At 36.2% G+C, this 23,259-nt stretch overlaps 1 protein-coding gene across 3 annotated transcripts in view; it reads left to right on the top strand.

Annotated features, from left to right (window-relative positions):
• The window catches only part of GALNTL6 (polypeptide N-acetylgalactosaminyltransferase like 6), a 1,725,164-nt gene that overhangs the window by 1,025,868 nt on the left and 676,037 nt on the right, over positions 1–23,259 (top strand). For all 3 annotated transcript variants that reach the window (XM_067040058.1, XM_067040059.1, XM_059071079.2), the window contains exon 3: positions 8,925–9,063. In XM_067040058.1, the coding sequence (XP_066896159.1) occupies positions 8,925–9,063 (139 nt within the window). The remainder of the gene's footprint in view (positions 1–8,924; positions 9,064–23,259) is intronic.

The raw sequence follows: 23,259 nt of genomic DNA, 5'->3' as shown, positions 1-23,259 counted from the left end.
TCCACCTCTCTACAAATAATTCAATTTCATTTCCTTTTATGCCTGAGTAATATTCCATTGTATATATGTGCCACATCTTCTTTATCCATTCACCTGTTGAAGGACACTTAGGTTACTTCCATGTCCTGGCTAGGGTAAATAGTGCTGCAATGAACAGAGTGGTATATGACTCTTTTTGAATTATGGTTTTCTGAGGGTATATGCCCAGTAGTAGAATTGCTGAGTCATATGGTAGTTCTATTTTTAGGATTTAAAGAACCTCCATACTGTTCTGCATAGTGGTTGTATCAATTTACATTCCCACCACCAGTGCAAGAGGGTTCCCTTTTCTCCACACCCTCTCCAGCATTTATTGTTTGTAGATTTTTTGATGATGGCCAATCTAACTGGTGTGAGGTGATACCTCACTGTAGCTTTGATTTGCACTTCTCTAATGATTAGTGATGTTGAGCATCCTTTCATGTGTTTGTTGGCAATCTGTATATCTTCTTTGGAGAAATGTCTGTTTAGGTCTTCTGCCTATTTTTGGATTGGGTTGTTTGTGTTTTTGATATTGAGCTGCATGAGCTGCTTATGTATTTTGGAGATTAATCCTTTGTCAGTTGCTTCCTTTGCAAATATTTTCTCCCATTCTGAGGGTTGTCTTTTCATCTTATTTATGGTTTCCTTTGCTATGCAAAAGCTTTTAAGTTTCATTAGGTCCCATTTCTATATTTTTGTTTTTATTTCCATTTCTCTAGGAGGTGGGTCAAAAAGGATCTTGCTATGATTTATGTCATAGCGTGTTTGGCCTATGTTTTCCTCTAAGAGTTTTATAGTGTTTGGCCTTACATTTAGTTGTTTAATACATTTTGAGTTTATTTTTGTGTATGGTGTTAGGGAGTGTTCTAATTTCATTCTTTTACATGTAGCTGTCCAGTTTTCTCAGCATCACTTATTGAAGAGGCTGTCTTTTATCCACTGTACATTCTTGCCTCCTTTTTCAAACATAAGGTGACCATATATGTGTGGGTTTATCTCTGGGCTTTCTATCCTGTTCCATTGATCTATATTTCTTTTTTGTGTGTGTGCCAGTAGCATACTGTTTTGATTACTGTAGCTTTGTAATATAGTCTGAAGTCAGGGACCCTGATTCCTCCAGCTCCATTTTTCTTTCTCAAGATTTCTTTGGCTGTTCAGGTTTTTTGTGTTTCCATACAACTTGTGAAATTTTTTGTTCCATTTCTTTGAAAAATGCCATTGGTGGTGTAATAGGGATTGCACTGAACCTGTAGATTGCTTTGGGTAGTATAAGCATTTTCACTGTGTTGATTCTTCCAATCCAAGAACATGGTATATTTTTCCGTATGTTTGTGTCATCTTTGATTTATTTCATCACTGTCTTATAGTTTTCTGCACACAGGTCTTCTGTCTCCTTAGGTAGGTTTATTCCTAGGTATTTTGTTCTTTTTGTTGCAGTGGTAAATGGGAGTGTTTCCTTAGTTTCTCTTTCAGATTTTTCATCATTAGTGTATAGGAATGCAAGAGATTTCTGTGCATTAATTTTGTATCCTGCTACTTTACCAAATTCATTGATTAGCTCTAGTAGTTTTCTGGTAGCATCTTTAGGATTCTCTATGTATAGTATCATGTCATCTGCAAACAGTGACAGTTTTACTTCTTCTTTTCTGATTTGGATTCCTTTTATTTCTTTCTCTTTTCTGATTGCTGTGGCTAAAACTTCCAAAACTATGTTGAATAATAGTGGTGAGAGTAGGCAACCTTGTCTTGTTCTTGATCTTAGTGAAAATGGTTTCAGTTTTTCACCATTGAGAACGATGTTGGCTGTGGGTTTGTCATATATGGTCTTTATTATGTTGAGGAAAGTTCCCTTTATGCCTACTTGCTGGAGAGTTTTTATCATAAATGGGTGTTGAATCGTGTCAAAAGCTTTTTCTACATCTATTGAGATGATCATATGGTTTTTCTCCTTTAGTTTGTTGATATGGTGTATCACGTTGATTGATTTGCGTATATTGAAGAATCCTTGCATTCCTGGGATAAACCCCACTTTATCATGATGTATGATCCTGTTAATGTGCTGTTGGATTCTGTTTGCTAGTACTTTGTTGAGGATTTTTGCATCTATGTTCATCTGTGATATTGGCCTGTAGTTTTCTTTCTTTGTGACATCTTTGTCTGGTTTGGTATCAGGGTGATGGTGGCCTCATAGAATGAGTTTGGGAGTGTTCTTCCCTCTGCTATGTTTTGGAAGAGTTTGAGGAGGATTGGTGTTAGCTCTTCTATAAATGTTTGATAGAATTCGCCTGTGAAGCCATCTGGTCCTGGGCTTTTGTTTGTTGGAAGATTTTAAATCATAGTCTCAATTTCGGTGTTTGTGATTGGTCTGTTTATATTTTCTATTACTTCCTGGTCATTTTCAGAAGGTTATGCTTTTCTAAGAATTTGTCCATTTCTTCCAGGTTGTCCAGATTATTGGCATATAGTTGCTTGTAGTAATCACTCATGATCCTTTGTATTTCTGCAGTATCAGTTGTTACTTGTCCTTTTTCAAATCTAATTCTGTTGATTTGACTCTTCTCCCTTTTTTTCTTGACGAGTCTGGCTAATGGTGTATCAATTTTTTCTTCTCAAAGAACCACCATTTCGTTTTATTAATCTTTGCTATTGTTTCCTTCATTTCTTTTTCATTTACTACTGCTCTGATCTTTATGATTTGTTTCCTTTGGCTAACTTTGGGGTGGTTTTTTGTTCTTCTTTCTCTAATTGCTTTAGGTGTAAGGTTAGGTTGTTTATGAGATTTCAATTTTCTTAAATTTACCAGAGCTTGATTTATGACCCAAGATATGATCTATCCTGGAGAATGTTCCATGAGCCCTTGAGAAGAATGTGTATTCTGTTGTTTTTGGATGGAATGTCCTATAAATATCAATTAAGTCCATCTTGTTTAATGTGTTATTTAAAGCTTGTGTTTCCTTATTTATTTTCGTTTTGGATGATCTGTCCATTAGTGAAAGTAGGGTGTTAAAGTCCCTTACTACTATTGTGTTCCTGTGGATTTCCCCTTTTATGGATGCTAGCATTTGCCTTATGTATTGAGGTGCTCCTGTGTTGGATGCATAAATATTTACAATTGTTATATCTTCTTCTTGGATTGATCCCTTGATCATTATGTAGTGTCCTTCTTTGTCTCTTGTGACATTCTTTATTTTAAAGTCTGTTTTGTCTGATATGAGAATTGCTACTCCAGCTTTCTTTTGATTTCCAGTGGCATGGAGTATCTTTTCCCATCCCCTCACTTTCAGTCTGTATGTGTCCCTAGGGCTGAAGTGGGTTTCTTGTAGACAGCATATATACGGGTCTTGTTTTTGTATCCATTCAGCCAGTCTCTGTCTTTTGGTTGGAGCATTTAATCCATTTACATTTAAGGTAATTATCGATATGTATGTTCATATTACCATTTTCTTAATTGTTTGGGGTTTATTACTGTAGGTCTTTTCCTTCTCTTGTGTGTCCTGCCTAGAGAAGTTCCTTTAGCATTTGTTGTAAAGCTGGTTTGCTGGTGCCAAATTGTCTTACCTTTTGCTTGTCTGTAAAGGTTTTAATTTCTCTGTCAAAACTGAATGAGATCCTTGCTGGGTAGAGTAATCTTGGTTGTAGGTTTTTCCCTTTCATCACTTTAAATATGTCCTGCCACTCCCTTCTGGCTTGCAGAGTTTCTGCTGAAAGATCAGCTGTTAACCTTATGGGGATTTCCTTGTATGGTTGTTTTTCCCTTGCTGCTTTTAGTATTTTTTCTTTGTATTTAATTTTTGATAGTTTGGTTAATATTTGTCTTGGCCTATTTCTCCTTGGATTTATCCTGTATGGGACTCTCTGTGCTTCCTGGAGTTGACTGACTATTTCGTTTCCTGTATTAGGGAAGTTTTCAACTACAATCTCTTCAAATATTTTCTCAGTCCCTTTCTTTTTCTCTTCTTCTTCTGGGGCCCTTATAAGTTGAATGTTGGTGAGAGTAATGTTGTCCCAGAGGTCTCTGTGACTATCCTCTATTCTTTTCATTCTTTTTTTCTTTATTCTGCTGTGTAGTAGTTATTTCCAATATTTTATCTTCCAGGTCACTTATCTGTTCTTCTGCCTCAGTTATTGTGTTATTGATTTCTTCTAGAGAATTTAAAATTTCATTTATTGTGTTTTTCATCATTGTTTGTTTGCTCTTTAGTTTTTCTAGGTCCTTGTTAAACGTTTCTTGTGTTTTCTCCATGCTGTTTACAAGATTTTGAATCATCTTTACTGTCATTACTCTGAATTCTTTTTCAGATAGACTGCCTATTTCCTCTTCATTTGTTTGGTCTGGTGAGTTTTTACTTTGCTCCTTCATCTGCTTTGTATTGCTCTGTCTTCTCATTTTGCTTAACTTACTGTTTTGGGGGTTTCCTTTTTGCAGGCTGCAGGTTCTTCATCCCATTGTTTTTGATATCTGCCCCCAGTGGGTACGGTTCAGTGGCTTGTGTAGGCTTCCTGGTGCAGGGGACTGGTGCCTTTGTTCTGGTGGATGAGACTGGATCTTGTTTTTCTTGTGGGCAGGACCACATCCGATGGTGTGTTTTGGGGTGTCTGTGAACTTAGTATGATTTTAGGGAGCCTGTCTTCTAATGGGTGGGGTTGTGTTCCTGTCTTGCTAGTTGTTTGGCATGTGGTGTCCAGCACTGGAGCTTGCTGGTCATTGATTGGAGCTGGGTGTTAGCATTGAGATGGAGATCTCAGGGAGAGCTCTCACTGATTGATATTACATGGGGTCAGGAGGTCTCTGGTTGTCCAGTGTTGTGAACTCGGTTCTCCCACCTCAGAGGCTCAGGCCTGACACGTGGCCGGAGTATCAAGACCCTGTCAGCCACACAGATCAGAAGAAAAGGGAGGAAAAAAAAAAAAGCTAGGAAGAATAAAAATTAAAAAAATTTATTTTAAAAAAAAGTTTATTAAAATAAAAATTTTAAAGTAAGTTAAAAAATGAAGAGAGCAAACACACCAGTAAACAAATCCAGCAGTGATAACAAGCATTAAAAAATAAACTAAGGTAAACATAAAACCAGAAACAAATTAGATGCAGAAAGCAGACCCCCAGTCTATAGTTGCTCCCAAAGTCCACCCCTTCAATATTGGGATATTTCGTTGTCTATTTAGGTATATACCTACACTGCTGGGTGCATCAAGTTGATTGTGGAGATTTAATCCACTGCTCCTGAGACTGCTGGGAGATTTCTCTTTCTCTTCTTTGTTCACACAGCTCCTGGGGTTCAGCTTTGGGTTTCGCCCCACCTCTACGTGTAAGTCGCCTGAGGGCGTCTTTTCTTCCCTCAGACAGGACAGGGTTAAAGGAGTAGCTGATTGGGGGCTTTGGCTCACTCAGGCCAGGGGGAGGGAGGGGTACGGATCCTCGGGTGAGCCTGCGGCAGCAGAGGCCATCGTGATGTTGCACCAGCCTGAGGCGTGCCCTGTGTTCTACCGGGGAAGTTGTCCCTGGATCACGGCACCCTGGCGGTGGTGGGCTGCACAGGCTCCCGGGAGGGGAGGTGTGGTTAGTGACCTGTGCTTACACATAGGCTTCTTGGTGGCGGCAGCAGCAGCCTTAGCATCTCATGCCCGTCTCTGGGGTCCGCGCTGATAGCCGCCAGTCACGCCCGTCTCTGGAGCTCGTTTAGGCAGCGCTCTGAGTCCCCTCTCCTCGTGCATGGCGAAACAATGTTCTCTTGCCTCTTCAGCAGCTCCAGACTTTTTCCCAGACTCCCTCCCGGCCAGCCGTGGCGCACTAACCCCTTCAGGCTATGTTCACGCCACCAACCCCAGTCCTCTCCCTGGGATCCGACCGAAGCCCGAGCCTCAGCCCCCGCCTGCCCCGGCGGGTAAGCAGACAAGCCTCTCGGGCTGGTGAGTGCTGGTCGGCACTGATCCTCTTTGTGGGAATCTCTCCACTCTGGCCTCCGCACCCCTGTGGCTGCGCTCTCCTCCGCGGCTCTGAAGCTTCCCCCCTCCACCACCCGCAGTCTCCACCCGTGAAGGGGCTTCTAGTGTGTGGAAACCTTTCCTCCTTCACGGCTCCCTCCCACTGGTGCAGGTCCCGTCCCTATTCTTTTGTCTCTGTTTTTTCTTTTTTCTTTTGCCCTACCCAGGTACATGGGGAGTTTCTTGCCTTTTGGGAAGTCTGAGGTCTTCTGCCAGCGTTTAGTAGCTGTTCTGTAGGAGTTGTTCCACTTGTAGTTGTATTTTTGATGTATTTATGGGGAGGAAGGTGATCTCCACTCTTACTCTTCCGCCATCTTGAAGGTCCTCTCTCAAGGTGTTAGTTTTTATTTTATCTTCCCTTATGCTTTCTTCAGTGCTCTTCCTTTATGTAGATCCAGGTTTCTGACCTATATCATTTACTTCTTTTTAAAGAACTTTTTTTAAAACATTTCTCAGAATGCAGGTCTAATAGGAACAAATTCTGCCAATTTTTGTTTGTCTGAGATGACTTTACTTCTCCTTCAGTTTTGAAGGTTAATTTCACAGGGTATGGAGTTCTACGTGGGGAGTTTTTTTTCCTCTCAATTCTTTAACTATTTCACTCCACTCTCTTTTTGCTTACATGGCTTCTGAAGAGAAGTTGGATATAATTCTTATCTTTGTTCCTCTATAGGTAAGGAGTTTTTCCTCTGTTTTCTTTTGAGATTTTTTTTCTTTGTCTTTGATTTTCTATCATTTGAAAATGATATGCCTCTGTGTAGTGTTTTGGTAATTTGTCCTGCATGGTGTTCTCTGAGCTTCTTGGATCTGTGGTTTGGGGCCTGATATTCATTTGGGGAAATTTTTCTGTCAGTGTTTTTTCAAATTGTCTGTTCCTTCCTCTCTTCTCCTTCTGTTGTTCCCTTTAAGTATATGTTACATCTTTTGCAGTTTTCCCATGCCCTTGGATATTCCACTCTACTTTTTAAAATTTTTATTCTATTTGCTTTTTGGATTTTGAAGATTCTGTAGATGAATCCTCTGGCTCTGAGAATCTTTCCTCATCTGTATCCAGTTCTACTCATAAACCCATCAGAAGTATTCTTCATTTCTTTTAAGGTGTTTCTTTATCATCTATTTTTGGTTCTTTTTTAGGATTTCCATTTCTCTGCTGACATTGCCCATCTGTTCTTGCACATTCTCTACTCATCTCTTAGGACCCTTAGTATATTAACCACAGTTATTTAAAATTCCCAGTCTGGTAATCCTTACATCCCTGCTATGTCTGATTGTGATGCTTTCTCCATCTCTCCCATCTCTTCAAATTGTGATTTTGCCTTTTGGCACACCTTGTGATTTTTTCCTTCATAGCTGGACATGATGAACCAGATGAAAGAAATTGCTGGAAATAAGCCTTTCATGATGTGGTGTAGAGGTGTGGTGGCAGGAGAGTGACCACAGTCTCATTAGATCTCAGTCTTCTACTGACGCTGGGCTTCTGAACTGTGTTTTGCAGCAGTTTCTCAGGATTTTTCTCCACACTTGGGCAGAATGGTTAAAGTCGGCTAGAGTCAGGAATTTCCCTTCTCTTCGGTCAGTTCGGCTCTACAGGATACACCAGAGCAGGTGGGGCTCTGGTTAACTAGTTTCCCCTGAGGGCAGGCCTTATTGAGAACACCAGGGTGCGCTGACATATTTCACAATGGTTCCTTCTCTCCTCCTCCTGCCGGAAGCTCAAGAGAATTTTTCTTCAGTACTTACTCTGGGAACTGGGTTGAGCTCCCGGAGATAAATCTCAATAAAATTGGAGCCTCTCTATTACTGGGTCCTCCAGAAGGTTTTTACTTCTCGGACTTGTCTGCTCAGAGCCCCCAGCAATTTGTCAATTACAGTTCAGGTTTTCCTACCCTGGCCCTGGTTCCTGGTGTTTCCACTCATGAGCCCCTGCTCTGGTAAGCCTTAGCTCCTGTACTCTGCCGTCTGTCTCTGTTGCCCTGTGTCCTCTCCTCTCTTCTGGATCCAAGAAGAGCTGTTGGTTTTTTCAGTCTGTTCAGCTTTGTATTGGTTGTCAAGACAGAGTGGAAACTTCCAACTCCTTACCTGCAGAAACAGAAAACAGAGCCTTAAATTAGATTTAAATAAAAGAAACCTACAAAATATTTACAATGTATGTAATTAAGAAAGCTTTAGCAAACATAATATGTAAATTGCTCTTAAAAGAAACTGTTTTTTTAAATCTCCAAACAATCATTTTACAATGTAAGAAATACAAATGATAAAGGTATGTAAAATTAATTTTATTATTAGTCAAGAGAAGGCAAATGTGTGACTAATATATATTTTTACCAGTAAATTTCAAAATAGTATCTAATGCTTCTGGGGATGTGTAAAAACTATCTACTCACTCTAAAGGTAGTCTGGCAATTTTATTTATAAAATAACATTTACACCTAGCTACCACTTCCAAGTATACCTAACTAGGAATATTAAGCAAATATGTTTATTTTAACATTGTTTATAATATGTAAAACTGGAAATAACTTAAAAATATATCTTCAGCAGAATAGTGTAAATTGGGATGCAATGAAATAATATCAACTAGCAGAACTCAGTGAAGTGATGGCTTTTATACAGTTATGTTGGAGAAAATCAAATCATAAGAAAGTATGTGTATTAGAATCTGTATACCAATGTTAGCAAACATATACATAAACTCTTAGCAGTGGTTTTCTCTGAGAGATAAGAGTATACTTTTTACTTCTGTGTTGCTGGGTCTCTCTAAATAAAATAAGATAATATAATAAAATCTTGCTGCTAGAGCTTTGTTTGGAGCATAGTAACAGGCAACTAAAGAAACACACTCATTCATGTCTTATTATCTGTTCTAGAAGATGAAATGGTTTTTGCACAGACAATAATCCCTTTTTCTCTTCTCCTGCTAGGGAAAGGTGAACATGGGAAACCTTACCCCCTCACTGAAGAGGACCACGATGACTCAGCTTACAGGGAGAATGGTTTCAATATTTTTGTCAGCAACAACATTGCTCTAGAGAGGTCCCTGCCAGATATCCGCCACGCAAAGTGAGTGTCAGCTCATCTCTGCAGAGCAGTTTTTTTTGTCTGTTTTGATTCATATGTTTGATGTATTTCATGGTGAGATACACAATGAAAAACTTTGCCCTATTAACTTTATAGAAGCTGTTTATACTCTATAATCATATATATATATTTTTATTGAATATAGTTGATTTACAGTGTTGTGTTACTTTCAGATGTACAGCAAAGTGATTCAGTTATGTGTATGTGTATATATGTATATAATGTGTGTGTGTGTGTGTGTGTTCTTTTTCAGATTATTTTCTCTAAAGAAACTTAATGGTTACCAAAGGGGAAAGGTGGGGGGGGTGGCGGATAAATTAGGAGTTTGGGATATATACACTACTATATATAAAATAACTAACCAACATAATCTTAAATACTTTTTATTTAAATTGAAATAACCTTTAAAATTCCAAAAGAGTCACTGTCAACTCTCAAAAACTTAATATCCATTTTCATTATTAAGTTGGCGGTATGATCTCCATTTAAACCGAAATGTTTTCAGATGACATCTGTAACTATGCGTTTGATCGTGTACATTATGAAGCTCATGTTTTTCTCTGGTAATTAGTGCTGTCAGAACTGTCTACATGTGCATACCTTCGACCGACTGCATTCTCACCTCGGCCATATCAGTGCCATTGTTGTTACATTTTCTTAGAAAGTGCCTAACATGTGTGCATCCATAATCTAAAGGTAATGCTTGGTTGCTCAATTTCCCATCACTTAGGAATTGCTTGTGGCTTGTCAATTGACAGTGGGCTCAGTTTTTACTGAATTGTAGCTAAATATTATAGTCTGAATGGAAACAAGAAGAATATTACGTACAGTTGGCTGAAAGCCTTCTTCTCTCTGTCCACCCCTGTCTAATCCTAACGTTGCTTAATGTACTTTTTTTTCTTGTCTGTTATGGTTTTCTTATTAGCATATGCTATGCCAAAAGTATGCCAAGAACATAGAATGTGGGCAGAATTTGAAGTTGTGGTGTTGTCATGCATATTTGATAAATCTATACAGTTAATAGAGTATATTGACTTTTGCAGTTCATCTTCCTATAGAATCATTGGTGTGAGAGAAAGAAAATCACAGAAAATAAAGGGTCCAGGACTAGAAATCTAAATTAAACCAGTAATGTACATTACATAAATCTCCTTGTGCAAAAATAATTAACCCATTAGGGAAAAACAAATCAGTACAATGTGGTTTGGAGGACTATTTTTTAGTTGCCATATTGTGTCTTTATAAATTTGTTTTTAAAATATAAATAATTACTGGTTTGCTCCTTAGGTTTTATGTGAACTTACATTTCCCAATAGTATTAAGCAAAGAATTAATGTGAAGAAAAAATCCATTTTCCCCTAAGCTGAATGCTTTATATATTGGTCTAGGCCTTCTATCTACCAAAATTATTTCCATGTCACCTGAAATTATCTACAGTATTTCCCACTGACCGAGAATGTTTCTAGTTATGAGAAATTTTAATACCTAATTGCACACCATGAAAGATGCATTAAATTGCATTGTTGCATAATAAATATGCTCAGAGCATAATTTCCATCCACCCCACCCCAACATTGCTAATCGTTTCATGTGTATTCAGGTGGAAATATTTGCAGGTGAAAACAGTGCAGAAAATCATTGAAGTCAAAAGAAGGCTGATGTTACCATTCTGCACAGAGAGTATATTTTTAATGTCACTACCACTGTTTGAGAAAATATATTCTTAGGCACAAGTACTACAAGTACCACAAGTACTTCCAAACCATGCTAGAATTAATGTGTGTAAGAAGAAATTACATTTATAAAAACAGGAAGTATGTGAGATTAGGACACATAAGAGTCATGAATAATAGGAGGGTTGAGATCATCTTTGCAGAGAGTTGAGATCAGCATTGCAGAGAATTCAGGTAAATGCATCATTGATGTAAGGTTCACTTTTTGCTCTTATAAAAGAATCCAGATACCTGTTCATATGCATGCACATTAATTACGATGCACTTATAAGGTGGCTGAGTAACTGGGATATTTTTGAGTTAAAGTAGTTCTACTCTGAATTGTGGCTTTTCCTTTTCGTTTAACTTTTATTCCCAAGATAAGGAAGTTTTAGCTTCATGCCTTTACAATAAACAAGATATTGACTTTTAAGAGAAAATTCTGAGAGATCTCATCTCTTGAAAACATTTAGGAGAATTTTGACAACCTCTTGTCATGATAGCATTATGTGATTGCTTTCAGCAGTGTTGCAGATATATCAGATTTATCTATCACAACCCTGATCTCTGGGCAATTTCAAAACCAATGGAGAGATTTTCTCAAACGGTTTGAAAGTAAAGTATTACCTTTATTATTATTAACTTATTTATTTATTTATTTATTTTTGGCTGCGTTGGGTCTTTGTTGCTGTGCACGGGCCTTCTCTAGTTGTGGCAAGCAGGGGCTACTCTTCGTTGCGGTGCGCGGGCTTTTTGTTGTAGATCACAGGCTCTAGGCGTGCGGGCTTCAGTAGTTGTGGTACATGGGCTCAGTAGTGGAGGCTCGTGGGCTCTAGAGCACAGGCTCAGTAGTTGTGATGTGTGGGCTCAGTAGTTGTGGCGCACGAGCTTTGTTGCTCCGCGGCATGTGGGATCTTCCCAGACCAGCGCTCGAACCTGTGTCCCCTGTATTGGCTGGCGGATTCCTAACTACTTTTATCATTGATCAGAGTCTATTGGTGGGCGTGGTTTAGACCTGAGCCAAGCGTGATCCCTAATATCAAACTGCAGAAGGAGGCGCATTCAGCCTTCCAGTCACAGACATTGCCAACAACCAAAGGACAATTGTAGAACTTTGGGCATGGAGAGCAGAGGGAGATGTCTTGTCTGTGCCGCAAGTGGGTTCCCGTGCACAAAACTGAAGCAGAAGCTGAGCTAAGCATGATAAACTCTGTAACTCAAACTCAGCAGTCATGTGTCTTTCCTTCTCCTGGAAGGGATGTCTGGGAGGATGGATGGAGAGAGAGTGGGGTGTTAGCATAACAGCTGCCCCTCCACATGGGACCATCTGTGGAGGGAAAGCAACTCCTCCCTGGATGAAGAGGGCAACAGTATCTACTTTGTATACAAGGAGAAAGGCAAATTCTCGATATACACAGATTTGGAGTAGTTTTTCTTTTTCAATTAGACTGTAAGTCTAATCATGCCTTCTGGAAATTATGTTGAATAATAATTATTAAAAAGTTAACTTTCCTGACTTGGACCATGACACTGAACCAGGCAGTTGTCCTTTTGAATTTCTACTTTTACCCACTTTACTAAGTCAGGGTGCTAACTTTCTTTATGTCTCTCACAGAGTATTAAGGTAAATAAGATTGGTGCCACGTTTATCAAATCAGCTGTACCATGATCTATTCAGTTATTTCTTTTTCTTTTGATGATTCTCCTTCTGATTTCCTTCCTTCCTTTGCATTCATATCATGAGGAGATAAAATATAAAGAGATCAATTGAGCTACAATTCAAAAACATAAATTGTAAAAACGATTAAATTTGGGGAGTCAGTTTTGAGTTTATTAGGAAAAATAATTATGTGTGTCCAATGTATTTTAGTATAATGTAGTGAATGTAATAGGTTGGTATTTATTTTAATTGTGTGTGAAATAGAAAATGTGATTTAACTGCTCTGACTTTGGGCTATTGAATATTAGAACTCATCCACAGAAATGTTTGAGGTTAGCCATCCAAAAATGTGCAAGGATTTTCTTAAAATTTCTCAAGTTCAAAGGCTACTCAAAAGCTGGGGAGGCACTGCCTTCCTTTCATGTTTTCATTATGATTTACTTGTAAAGTTGATGAAGTATCTTTCTTCAACAAGTTCACAAGTCAATTCTGAAGCAAATTAAGCTAAAGGACTTGTGCACTCCAGTCAGGTGGGAATACTGCTATGGAAGAGGCTGGAAATGTATCCTTTGAATCAAATGCTGCTCTAGCGTAGTGTATGGCTCAGTATGACTGAAAAAAGACAAAACAGTTAACTCCTAAGCAGCAGATTGAGGGAGGAATGACCAAGAACAACAGATAGGAAGTAACCTTTCAAAACTGCAATTGTTTTGAAGAACTGAATAATTATTTGAATAATATTTTTGAAAGCCGGCTTATGCAACCTAGTCTAGCCATTAGCACATTAGTCTGTTTCTAAGGGCTATTAAAGAAAAGCCATGATAGAATAACAACAGAAATGTACACAAGTATCTCTTCCATTGGCTAAAGCCTGAAAGACATGGAAGAGTTTTTATCACTATAACTAAAGATGTATCCCTGTTGAAATGAAAATCCTCCAAGGATAGAAAACAGTTCAAGAGTTGTCAGACATCTCATCTTTGGAGTGAATAACAGATCATAAAGCAGATTCATTGAAAGGTAGAATGAGGACGAACACAAGGGCGTGGGGGTGTGAAAGAGTAGCGGTGGGAAGTTGTGCACACACACAAAACCTTCTAAAAATACCCTAAGTATGTTATATAACTTTTCCAATGTCACCATTGCTGGTAACTGATGTAAATTTGACTTCAAACCAGGGCTCTCAAACTGCGAAACCTAGTCGCTTATTACTGTGTTACCCTGCTTCAAATCAGGATAAAAATATAAACGTTGATATTATAATGAGTTGCAGTGTACTAGCTCATTAAGATCTAAAAACTATAATTGCTTTTTAAATTACACAAAGAAACTGGAAAATCAAGTATCAATTAATGATTGATCATTATTGTCATTCATGGGACATCTATTTCAGTCCTGAATATATATATATATATATATATATATATATATATATATATATATATATATAAAATTTACATGTGTTTTTAATTTTATGTAATTTTATTACCCCAAGTATATAAAGCTCCAAATTGAACGCATCTATTCAAAAGAATAGTAGCTAACTATGAGACTGCATTACAACATCAGTGATAGAGAAAAATCATAATTAGAGATGTGTTAAACTGCTAGGTTTTCACTAGGCAGTCATCACTGTACACTTTCATGGCATCACTGGGAAATAGCAATGTGCTTTAAACTCAGGCAGTTATTTCTGTTGTGTGTGACCTTGGTGCAAAGTCAGCATCTCCAATCAGTGTGACTACAAAGCCATCCAAATTTTAAAGTTCCACTGGAAAAGTAAAAAATATTGAGCTCACAGCAAAGCAACTAGGTTTTTGGAAGTTTGACATCAAACTAGAAGACCAGAATTGATCATGGAGTCAATCTTATCAGATTATTATTTTTTAACATTTGAATAATCATAGAGTTTTAGTGTTTAGATATGGGAATTTTTCCATAACTGAAAAAAGATGGTGTCTTACACCATAGTCCTATTTTAACATCAGAATTATTAAAATGATGAAAGTCAAAGGCCAAAAACCATTTATTATGACGATTATTTCTGTATTGGTCTACTGTTTGATAATTATATTTAGATCAATAAAAGAAAAAATATAGATACAACAGAGTCTATGTAGATATTCCATGCCTAGTTGTTTGTGTTATCTACTTACAAACTGAGATACTCATATAGAAATTTCATTGTGAAATTCTAAAGTCACAGATGCTTGAAGTACTCTCATTGCTTTTTTTCCATATATAAAGTTTTTTTTAAAAAATTTTATTCAGTATAGTTGATTTACAATGTTGTGTTGGTAAAACATCAACTCCTCCTTCTAGCCAGAATTGAACCAGTGACCTAAGGATAACTATACTGGGAAGTGCTACAGTCCTCTTCTCTACCAGCTGAGCTATCAAAGGGAGTGCTCTCATTTCCTGATTAGCAACTAGATTGCAAAGTTATCTATACTTTTACACTGTTTCAAACTACTATAATTTATTTATTTTAAAATGCTCTCTTTTGCAAAATTAATCTCATTTACTTTAATACCAGCCTGCCAGATGATTTTAGCTCTTCTCATAGGACATTGCACATATACAATATTTAGATTTATTCTAGTATATTATGAGTTGGAAATTTTGGCTGGTGCCTTCCACTGGAACAGTGGCTCCCTGACAATAAGACTGATTTTCTGTGATCTTCAAGCCATGATATAATGTTCATCATGTGATAAATATTAAGTAAGTATTAGGTATTGAATAAATCCAGAAAAACAAACAAAACAAAAATAACGTCTAGTCAGAATCATGTCTGTTAAATTTCAGAGTATATCCTTTGTAACCATGATAAGGATCAAATAAATAAAACCAAAAGCGCACGTGTGAGAAACTTACATGATAAGGATCAAATAAATAAAACTGAAAGCATAAGTTTGAGACACGCAAATAGATTCACAATTTTAATTCCTTAAAGTAAATGGAAATTTGATGTATTGATGCATTTTGTTCTGTAAGATTAATATTGCAGTAGGAATTCTAAATTTGTTACCTCCTCATTATAAATATTTCCACTCATGGAAGTTTAATGAGATAAGAGGTAATTATTAATAGTTAAGCTTATTTGTTTAAAAATGTAGGAAAATCTGCCATTTTTGGAAAGCTAACATCATACTTAGTGATGAAAGACTGAATATAACCCTAAGATCATGGGGTGAAAGGGATGTCTGGTCTCACTGCTTCTATATAACATTGTACTGTACAATATAGTCCAGGCAATTAGGCAAGAAAAAGAAGTAAAGGGATCCAAATTGCAAAGGAAGAGTTAAAACTTCTCTATTGGCAGATGACATAATCTTCTATCAATGTATAGAAAACCATAAGGAATCCGCTGAGAAAACTAGTAGAACTAATAATGTCAGCAAAGTATTAGAGTATTACATCAGTATATGAAAATCATTTTAGTTTTATATACTTGCAGTGAATAATCTGAAAATACCTCTAAAGAACTCAATTCACCATAAAATCAAAATGAATAAAATACTTAGGAATAAATTGAACAAAAGAGACGTAAAACTTACACTTTGAAAACTACAAAATGCTGTTGAAAGAAATTGCAGAAATGAAGAAACATCCCATGTCTGTGAATCAGAAGAGTTAATATTAACTCGGCAGAACACTCCAAGCTGAGCCACAGATTTGAAGAAATCCCTGTCAGAATCCCAGCTGACTTCCCTTTAGAAGTTGACAAGCTTTGGAGAAATGTCCAAAGAAGATATACAGATTGCCAACAAACACATGAAAGGATGCTCAACGTCATTAATCATTAGAGAAATGCAAATCAAAACTACAATGAGGTATCACCGCACACCTGTCAGAATGGCCATCATCAAAAAATCTACAAACCGTAAATGATGGAGAGGGTGTGGAGAAAAGGGAACCCTCTTGCACTGTTTGTGGGAATGTAAAGTGATACAGCCACTATGGAAAACAGTATGGAGGTTCCTTTAAAAACTTGATATAGAACTACCATATGAGCCAGTAATCCCACTACTGGGCATATACCCTGAGAAGACCATAATTCAGAAAGAGTCATGTACCACAATGTTCATTGCAGCACCATTTACAATAGCCAGGACATGGAAGCAACCTAAGTGTCCATCAACAGATGAATGGATAAAGAAGATGTGGCACAGATATACAATGGAATATTACTCATCCATAAAAAGAAACAAAACTGAGATATTTGTAGTGAGGTGGATGGACCTAGAGTCTGTCATAGAGAGTGAAGTAAGTCAGAAAGAGAAAAACAAATACCATGTGCTAACACATATATATGGAATCTAAGAAAAAAAAGTTTCTGAAGAACCTAGAGGCAGGACAGGAATAAAGATGCAGGCATAGAGAATGGACTTGAGGGCACGGGGAGGGGGCAGTGTAAGCTGGGACGAAGTGAGAGAGTGACATGGACATATATACACTACCAAATGTAAAATACATAGCTAGTGGGAAGCAGCCACATAGCACAGGAAGTTCAGCTCCGTGCTTTGTGACCACCTAGAGGGGTGAGATAGGGAGGGTGGGAGGGAGACGCAAGATGGAGGGGACATGGGGATATATGTATACGCATAGCTGATTCACTTTATTATACAGCAGAAACTAACACACCATTGTAAAGCAATTATACTCCAATAAAGATGTTAAAAAAACAAAAAAATAGTCAACGAGCTGATTTTGAAGTTCATATGAAATTGTAAGGGACCCAGAATATCCAAAACAATCCTGAAGAACAACAACAAAATAGGATAACACACACTTCCTGATTTCAAATTTATTACAAGTCAACAGTAATTAATATCGTGTGGTATATGGATATATATTATGGATGAACAGAATATAAGAGAGTCCAGAAATAGTTCTATATCCACGATCTATTGACTTTTTGGCAATGGTGCCAAAACCATTCAATGTGAAAAGAATGATCTTCTAAACAAATGCTTCTGGGACAACCAGGTAGCCACTTGCAAAAAATGATGTAGGACCCTTACCTCAGACCACAAAAGATGAGCCCCAAATGTATCAATGATCTCAATATAAGAGCTAAAACTGTAAGACTCAGAAGAAAACACAGAAGTAAATCTTCATGACCTGTGATTTGAGAAGGAATTCTTAGATACGATACCAAAAGCACAAGGAACAAAAGAAAAAGATAAATTGGACTTCATCAAAATTAAAAACTTATGCTTCAAAGGACAGCATCAGGAAGGCAAAACAAAACCCAGAGAACTGGAGAAAATATTTGTAAATCATGTATCTGATAAGGGACTTGTATCTAGAATATGTAAAGAACTCTTACAATTCAATAACGAAAAGACAACCCCGTTGAAATATGGGCATATGATCTGAATAGTCGTTTCTTCAAGGAGGATATGAAAATTGCCAATAGCTTCATGAAAAATGCTCCACATCATTAGTTATCTGGGAAATACAAATCAAAACCAAACTGATATATTGCTTAACACCCACTACAATGACTGGAAGCGAGAAGTCAGATAGTAAATGTTGGTGAGGATGTGGAGAAATTAGAATGCTTATATGCTGCTAGTGGGTATGTAAAATGGTGTCAGTGCTTTGGAAAATATTCCAGTAGTTCCTCAAATAATTAAACACAGAGTTACCATATGACCCAGCAGTTCTACTTTAAGGAATATACCCAAGAGAAATGAAAACATGTCCATACAAAATGTACACATGAATGTTTATAGCAGCATTACTCATAATAGTCAAAAGGTGGAAACAACCCAGATATCCACCAGTAAATCACTGGATAAACAAAATGTGGTATATTCACAAAATGGAAGATTATTCAGTCATGAAAAGGAATAAAATAAATGCTACATCTCAGATTAACATTGAAAACATTATGCTAAATGAAAAAAACAGGTCCAAAATTCCACATAATATATGATTTTATTTGTATGAATGTCCAGAAGAGGAAACTCTGAGAAACAAAGTAAGCAGTCATCTCTTGGGCTGTGAGTGGATAAAGAACAGGGGAGTTATAACTAAGGCTATGAGATTTCTTTTTAAGTTGATGAATATATTCTAAAATCTGCTGTGCTACTGATTGCACATATCTGTGGATAAACTAAAAATCAATGAATTGTACACTTTAACTGGTACAACAGATAAATTAGATGGTATGTGAATATCTCAGTAAAGCTGTTTGAGAAAAAGATAAATCACTCTTAGTTTTCTCCTAGTCAAATAATGTTATTTACTTCATTTTTACCAAATCAAGCAATTAATTACTCCGGTAGACCTTCTCATCTGAATACCCTCCCTTCTGTCTAAAATACATGCAAGATTCCCTGTTGCACTGAAAACACCAACACCAACCTCTGTAATCTGGTCCCTGCCCATCTCTGGTCTCTCCTTTTACCCTCCCTTCTGTGTTTACTGTGTTTCTGCCTCATTGCCACAGTGAATACACAGCTGCATAAACCAAGGAACTCTTTTGTTCCTTAGTACAGGCATAAAATATCAGATTAAAGTATTAATCATAGTACCATATAAATTATTAACGTACAAAATAAGTTCCCAAATAAATTAATAAACAGTGATTACCCCCCCAAACCCACATATATTCAGCAGCCCAAACTAATTTTTCAGGCCTGTCAAAGGCAAATAAGTTACCAGTTATCATTGCTTTATCAAACCCAACTGGCATGGCAAGATTAGAACAGAAAAACAGTGTGACTAAAACTAGCCGTTGAAAATTGAATAAGCTGACATTAAAACAATTACTATGTAAATTGATGCTTGGAAATGAAATACAGATGTGCTGTATAGTCTGCTTGTCAGTAGCCAGATGCCAAGTTGATATTTTATTCTGTTACAGTTGAGAATTAGACCGAGAGAACTTCAGCTGAACCAAAATGGCTTTGCAAGAAGGCATACAATGGCAAAAAGTTAAAAGAAAATAAAGAAGTTTTCTTCCCTTCCTGAACATGAATGATTTCTTTGATAAGATTTTAAAAATTGTGGTTCACTAACAATACACTTAGTTTTTCTGATAATCTTGTTAGGAAATCTGTTTAAAACAGAACTTCACACAATTGTCTGAATTGTCATCTATCAGGAAAGCCATTTTACAAGGATTTTGATAGACAGGTAATAAATCACTTAATTTGGGGTCTGTCCAAGGTGCTGTAAACTGGCACTTGTAAATGTATCAAAACGTGGTCAAAAGGTACAAAGAAAAAAACAAAAAAACCTAGTCTGCAATAGCCATGAGGTCAAACACTGTAGTATTTTGAATTGTTTTCCCTCCCACACGTATCCCAGTTAAACTGACTGCAAGTGGGTTGGCACTGTCTTTATCACCATTTCAGAGAATTTTCATGATTATTACAAAATAGAACAAAATCATAAATATTTCGAATGTTGGGCCCTAAAGGAAGCCCAAAATATAACTCCCTCCCTCTTTATTATTATCATTACTATGCAATAACATTTTAGTACATCTAGCATTACATGAAAAATGTCCCAAGTGTTATATGTTTCTCATGAAGGATATATGTATGTGCGTGTGTGTGTGTGTGCATATATATATATAAATCAGTAAGTTGGCTTAATTTACTTACATTTATTGAATCCTACAGTCAATAATTTTGTAATCAACCTTTGTTTTTCAGTGGCACATGGAATATTTACCCAAATAGACCTACATTTATGAGTAAACAACTCAATAAATTTCAACAGATTGAATAATACTGAATGTGTTCTCTGACCAAATTTGAATTAAATTAAAAATCAATAAAAATAATATATGCAGAAAAGTTGAAAATATTTAGAAATTAAATAACACATTTATGAATTACCTACAGGTCAAATGTGAAACTGGAAAAATTAAAAAGTATTTCAAGTGGAATGTTAATGTAACTACATCCCAAAGCTTGTGTATAGGCTTTACAGCACTGCTTATAGGAAAATGTATAGGTTTAAATGTTTAAATTATTTAAAGTATGAAAATTTTCAAATTAATCATCTAGGTAAATCAGTATAAAAAAGGAAATAATAAATCAATGACTTTGTCAAAAAGGTTATAATTTCAAAATGTAGAATTTTGAATGGATTAATAAAATTTCTAAATCACCAGCAATTATCTCTAAGGAAAAACAAAAGAGGGAGAAACTACCAAGTTCCACTCTCGGTATGAAAGAATGGGTATTATTCAACTTCCAATAGACATTTAAGTTATAATAACAGGATATTATAAACATCCTGCAAAAAATTTGACACTTAGGTGAAATATAAAATTTTCTTGACAATTCAATGGAAAATGTCCTAAAATGAAGCAGAAAATCTGAATATCACTATAGCTATCAAATATATGACATCTGGAGCTTCCCTAGTGATGCAGTGGTTAAGAATCTGCCTGCCAATACAGGGGACACAGGTTCGAGCCCTGGTCTGGGAAGATCCCACATGCTGCGGAGCAACTAAGCCCATGAGCCACAACTACTGAGCCTGTGCTCTAGAGACCATGAGCCACAGCTACTGAGCCTGTGCGCCACAACTACTGAAGCCCTCAGAGCCCATGCTCTGCAACAAGAGAAGCCACTGCATTGAGAAGCTCATGCACCGCAACGAAGAGTAGTCCCTGCTTGCCACAACTAGAGAAAAGCCCACGAGTACCAATGAAGACCCAACGCAGCCAAAAATAAAATAAATAAATTTATTTTAAAAAATGTATGTGACATCTGTAATTAATAGTCTGCCAACAGCATTCTGGTTTCTGGAGAAGGAGTAAACACATGCTACTGTCATCCCACTGAACTCAACTCTCAGACCTATACAGATGTATGGTCCAGCTAATTGACAGTGTTGAAAAAAATAGCAATAGGTGGAGGAGGGAAGGACATGAGAATTCAAAATAGCAATAAAATAATGCCTAGTTCTTGAGTTCCTGAAAACATGTTTGACAGTTGCAAACAAAAATACAATATTCCTGATGGTTTTCCATGTATATAAACATATAAGACAACTATAGTATAAAAGAGAAGGTTGTAAAGTGACCTATATGGTAATAAAATTTGTATATTATATAAAAGTGAAGTGGTACAGTATTAATTCTAAATAGACTTGAAACAGAAAGTACGTATTTTGTAATCCCTAAAGCTACCAGTAAAATATTATGCAAAATAACATCAAAATCACAATGGATGCATTAAAATAGAATACTAAAAAATGGAAAAATAACCCAAAGAATGTAGAAAAGGGGAAATATTAAATGTAAAGATAAAACAGAAAAAACTCAACCTCAAAACAGCAGAATATATATTCTTCTCAAGTGTGCATGAAACCCTCATCAAGTCAGGCCATATCCTGGGTCATAAAACAAATACTACAAGTTTGAAAAGACTGAAATCATACAAAGTATATTGTCTGACCATAATAATAGAATTAAATCAAAAATTAAATGATAGGAAGATAACAGGAATATCACCATTCAATTGGAAGTAAAAAACACATTTTTAAGTAATCAATATATCAGAAAGGAAGTTTCAAGGGAAATTAGAAAATATTTTGAAAAAAAATGTTTCTCAAAACTTTGATATATTTAAAGAAGTACTTAGAATAAGCTCATTCTAATCATCTATAATTCAGTGCTTGTAAAAAGAATGAAAAATGGCCTTAAATCAATAATCTAAGCTTTAACCTTAACTGGAAAAGAAGATTTATTATTATTATGAAGATTTGTTATTTCAAAATAAATCCAGAGTGAACTTCTTGTAATTTTTGGATTATCTGTATTTCTTTGCAGTTCTCTCAACTTTTGCTTCATATATTTCTATTATTACCTGCGTAAATATTTGGATTGTTATGTCCTCCTGATAAACTAACCGTTTTATGAAGAAATAAACTGTTATATCTTGGTACTATTCTTTGCTTTGCAATCTATTTTGTTGGCTATATTAAAGCCACTTTAGCTTTCTTTTTATTAGTGTTGGCATTGTATATATTCTGTGCATTTACTTTTAAATTTATTTGCATCTTTGCATTAAGAATGAGTTTCCTGGAGGCAAGACAGAGATCAGTCTGCTTTTTATGTGCATGTTTAGACCATTTACATTCAATATAATTTTTGATATGTTTTACCCAAATATATCGCATTACTATTGCTTTTCTATTTGTAAACCATTAAGGCTTTTCTCCCTTTCTTCTGTTTCTAACTTGTTTTGAATTAATTACATATGTAATCATTCCATTTAGTCTTTTTTGGAGAGGGCATAGTAGATATAACTATGTTATTTTAATTTATGTTGTGTTATTTTAGTGTTGCTTTAATGGAATATTAATGGAATATAACACTGTATCATGGTCTACTTTTAAGTAATATTATATGACTTCATTTGTAGTAAAAGAGCCGGACAACAGCCACAATAACTATTTCTCCACTTCTGGCCTTTATGCTATTATTGCCATATATTTTGTTTCAACTCATGTTATAAATGTCAAACTATGTTGTTATTATTTTTGCTATAGGCTAATCACTTATCTTTTTAAATGATTTAAGTAAAATAAAATAGTAATTTTATCATTTTCCCACAAAATTCTTATTTTGTGTGACTTAAAAATAGAAATTTATTTTCTCACGATTCCGGATGGTAGAGTCTGAGGTCAAGATGTCAGCAGGTTTAGTTTCTTCTGAGACCTTTCTCATGTACATGTAGATGGCCATCTTCACCCTGGGTCTTCACCTGGTCTTCTCTCGATGTCTGTTTGTGTCCATATTTTCTTGTCTCATAAAAACACCATTCA

The sequence above is a fragment of the Kogia breviceps genome, chromosome 8 (assembly GCF_026419965.1).
Source record: "Kogia breviceps isolate mKogBre1 chromosome 8, mKogBre1 haplotype 1, whole genome shotgun sequence".
Taxonomy (NCBI): domain Eukaryota; kingdom Metazoa; phylum Chordata; class Mammalia; order Artiodactyla; family Physeteridae; genus Kogia; species Kogia breviceps.
Note: the sequence above shows the minus strand (reverse complement) of the source record. Positions and strands in the feature narration are given on the sequence as shown.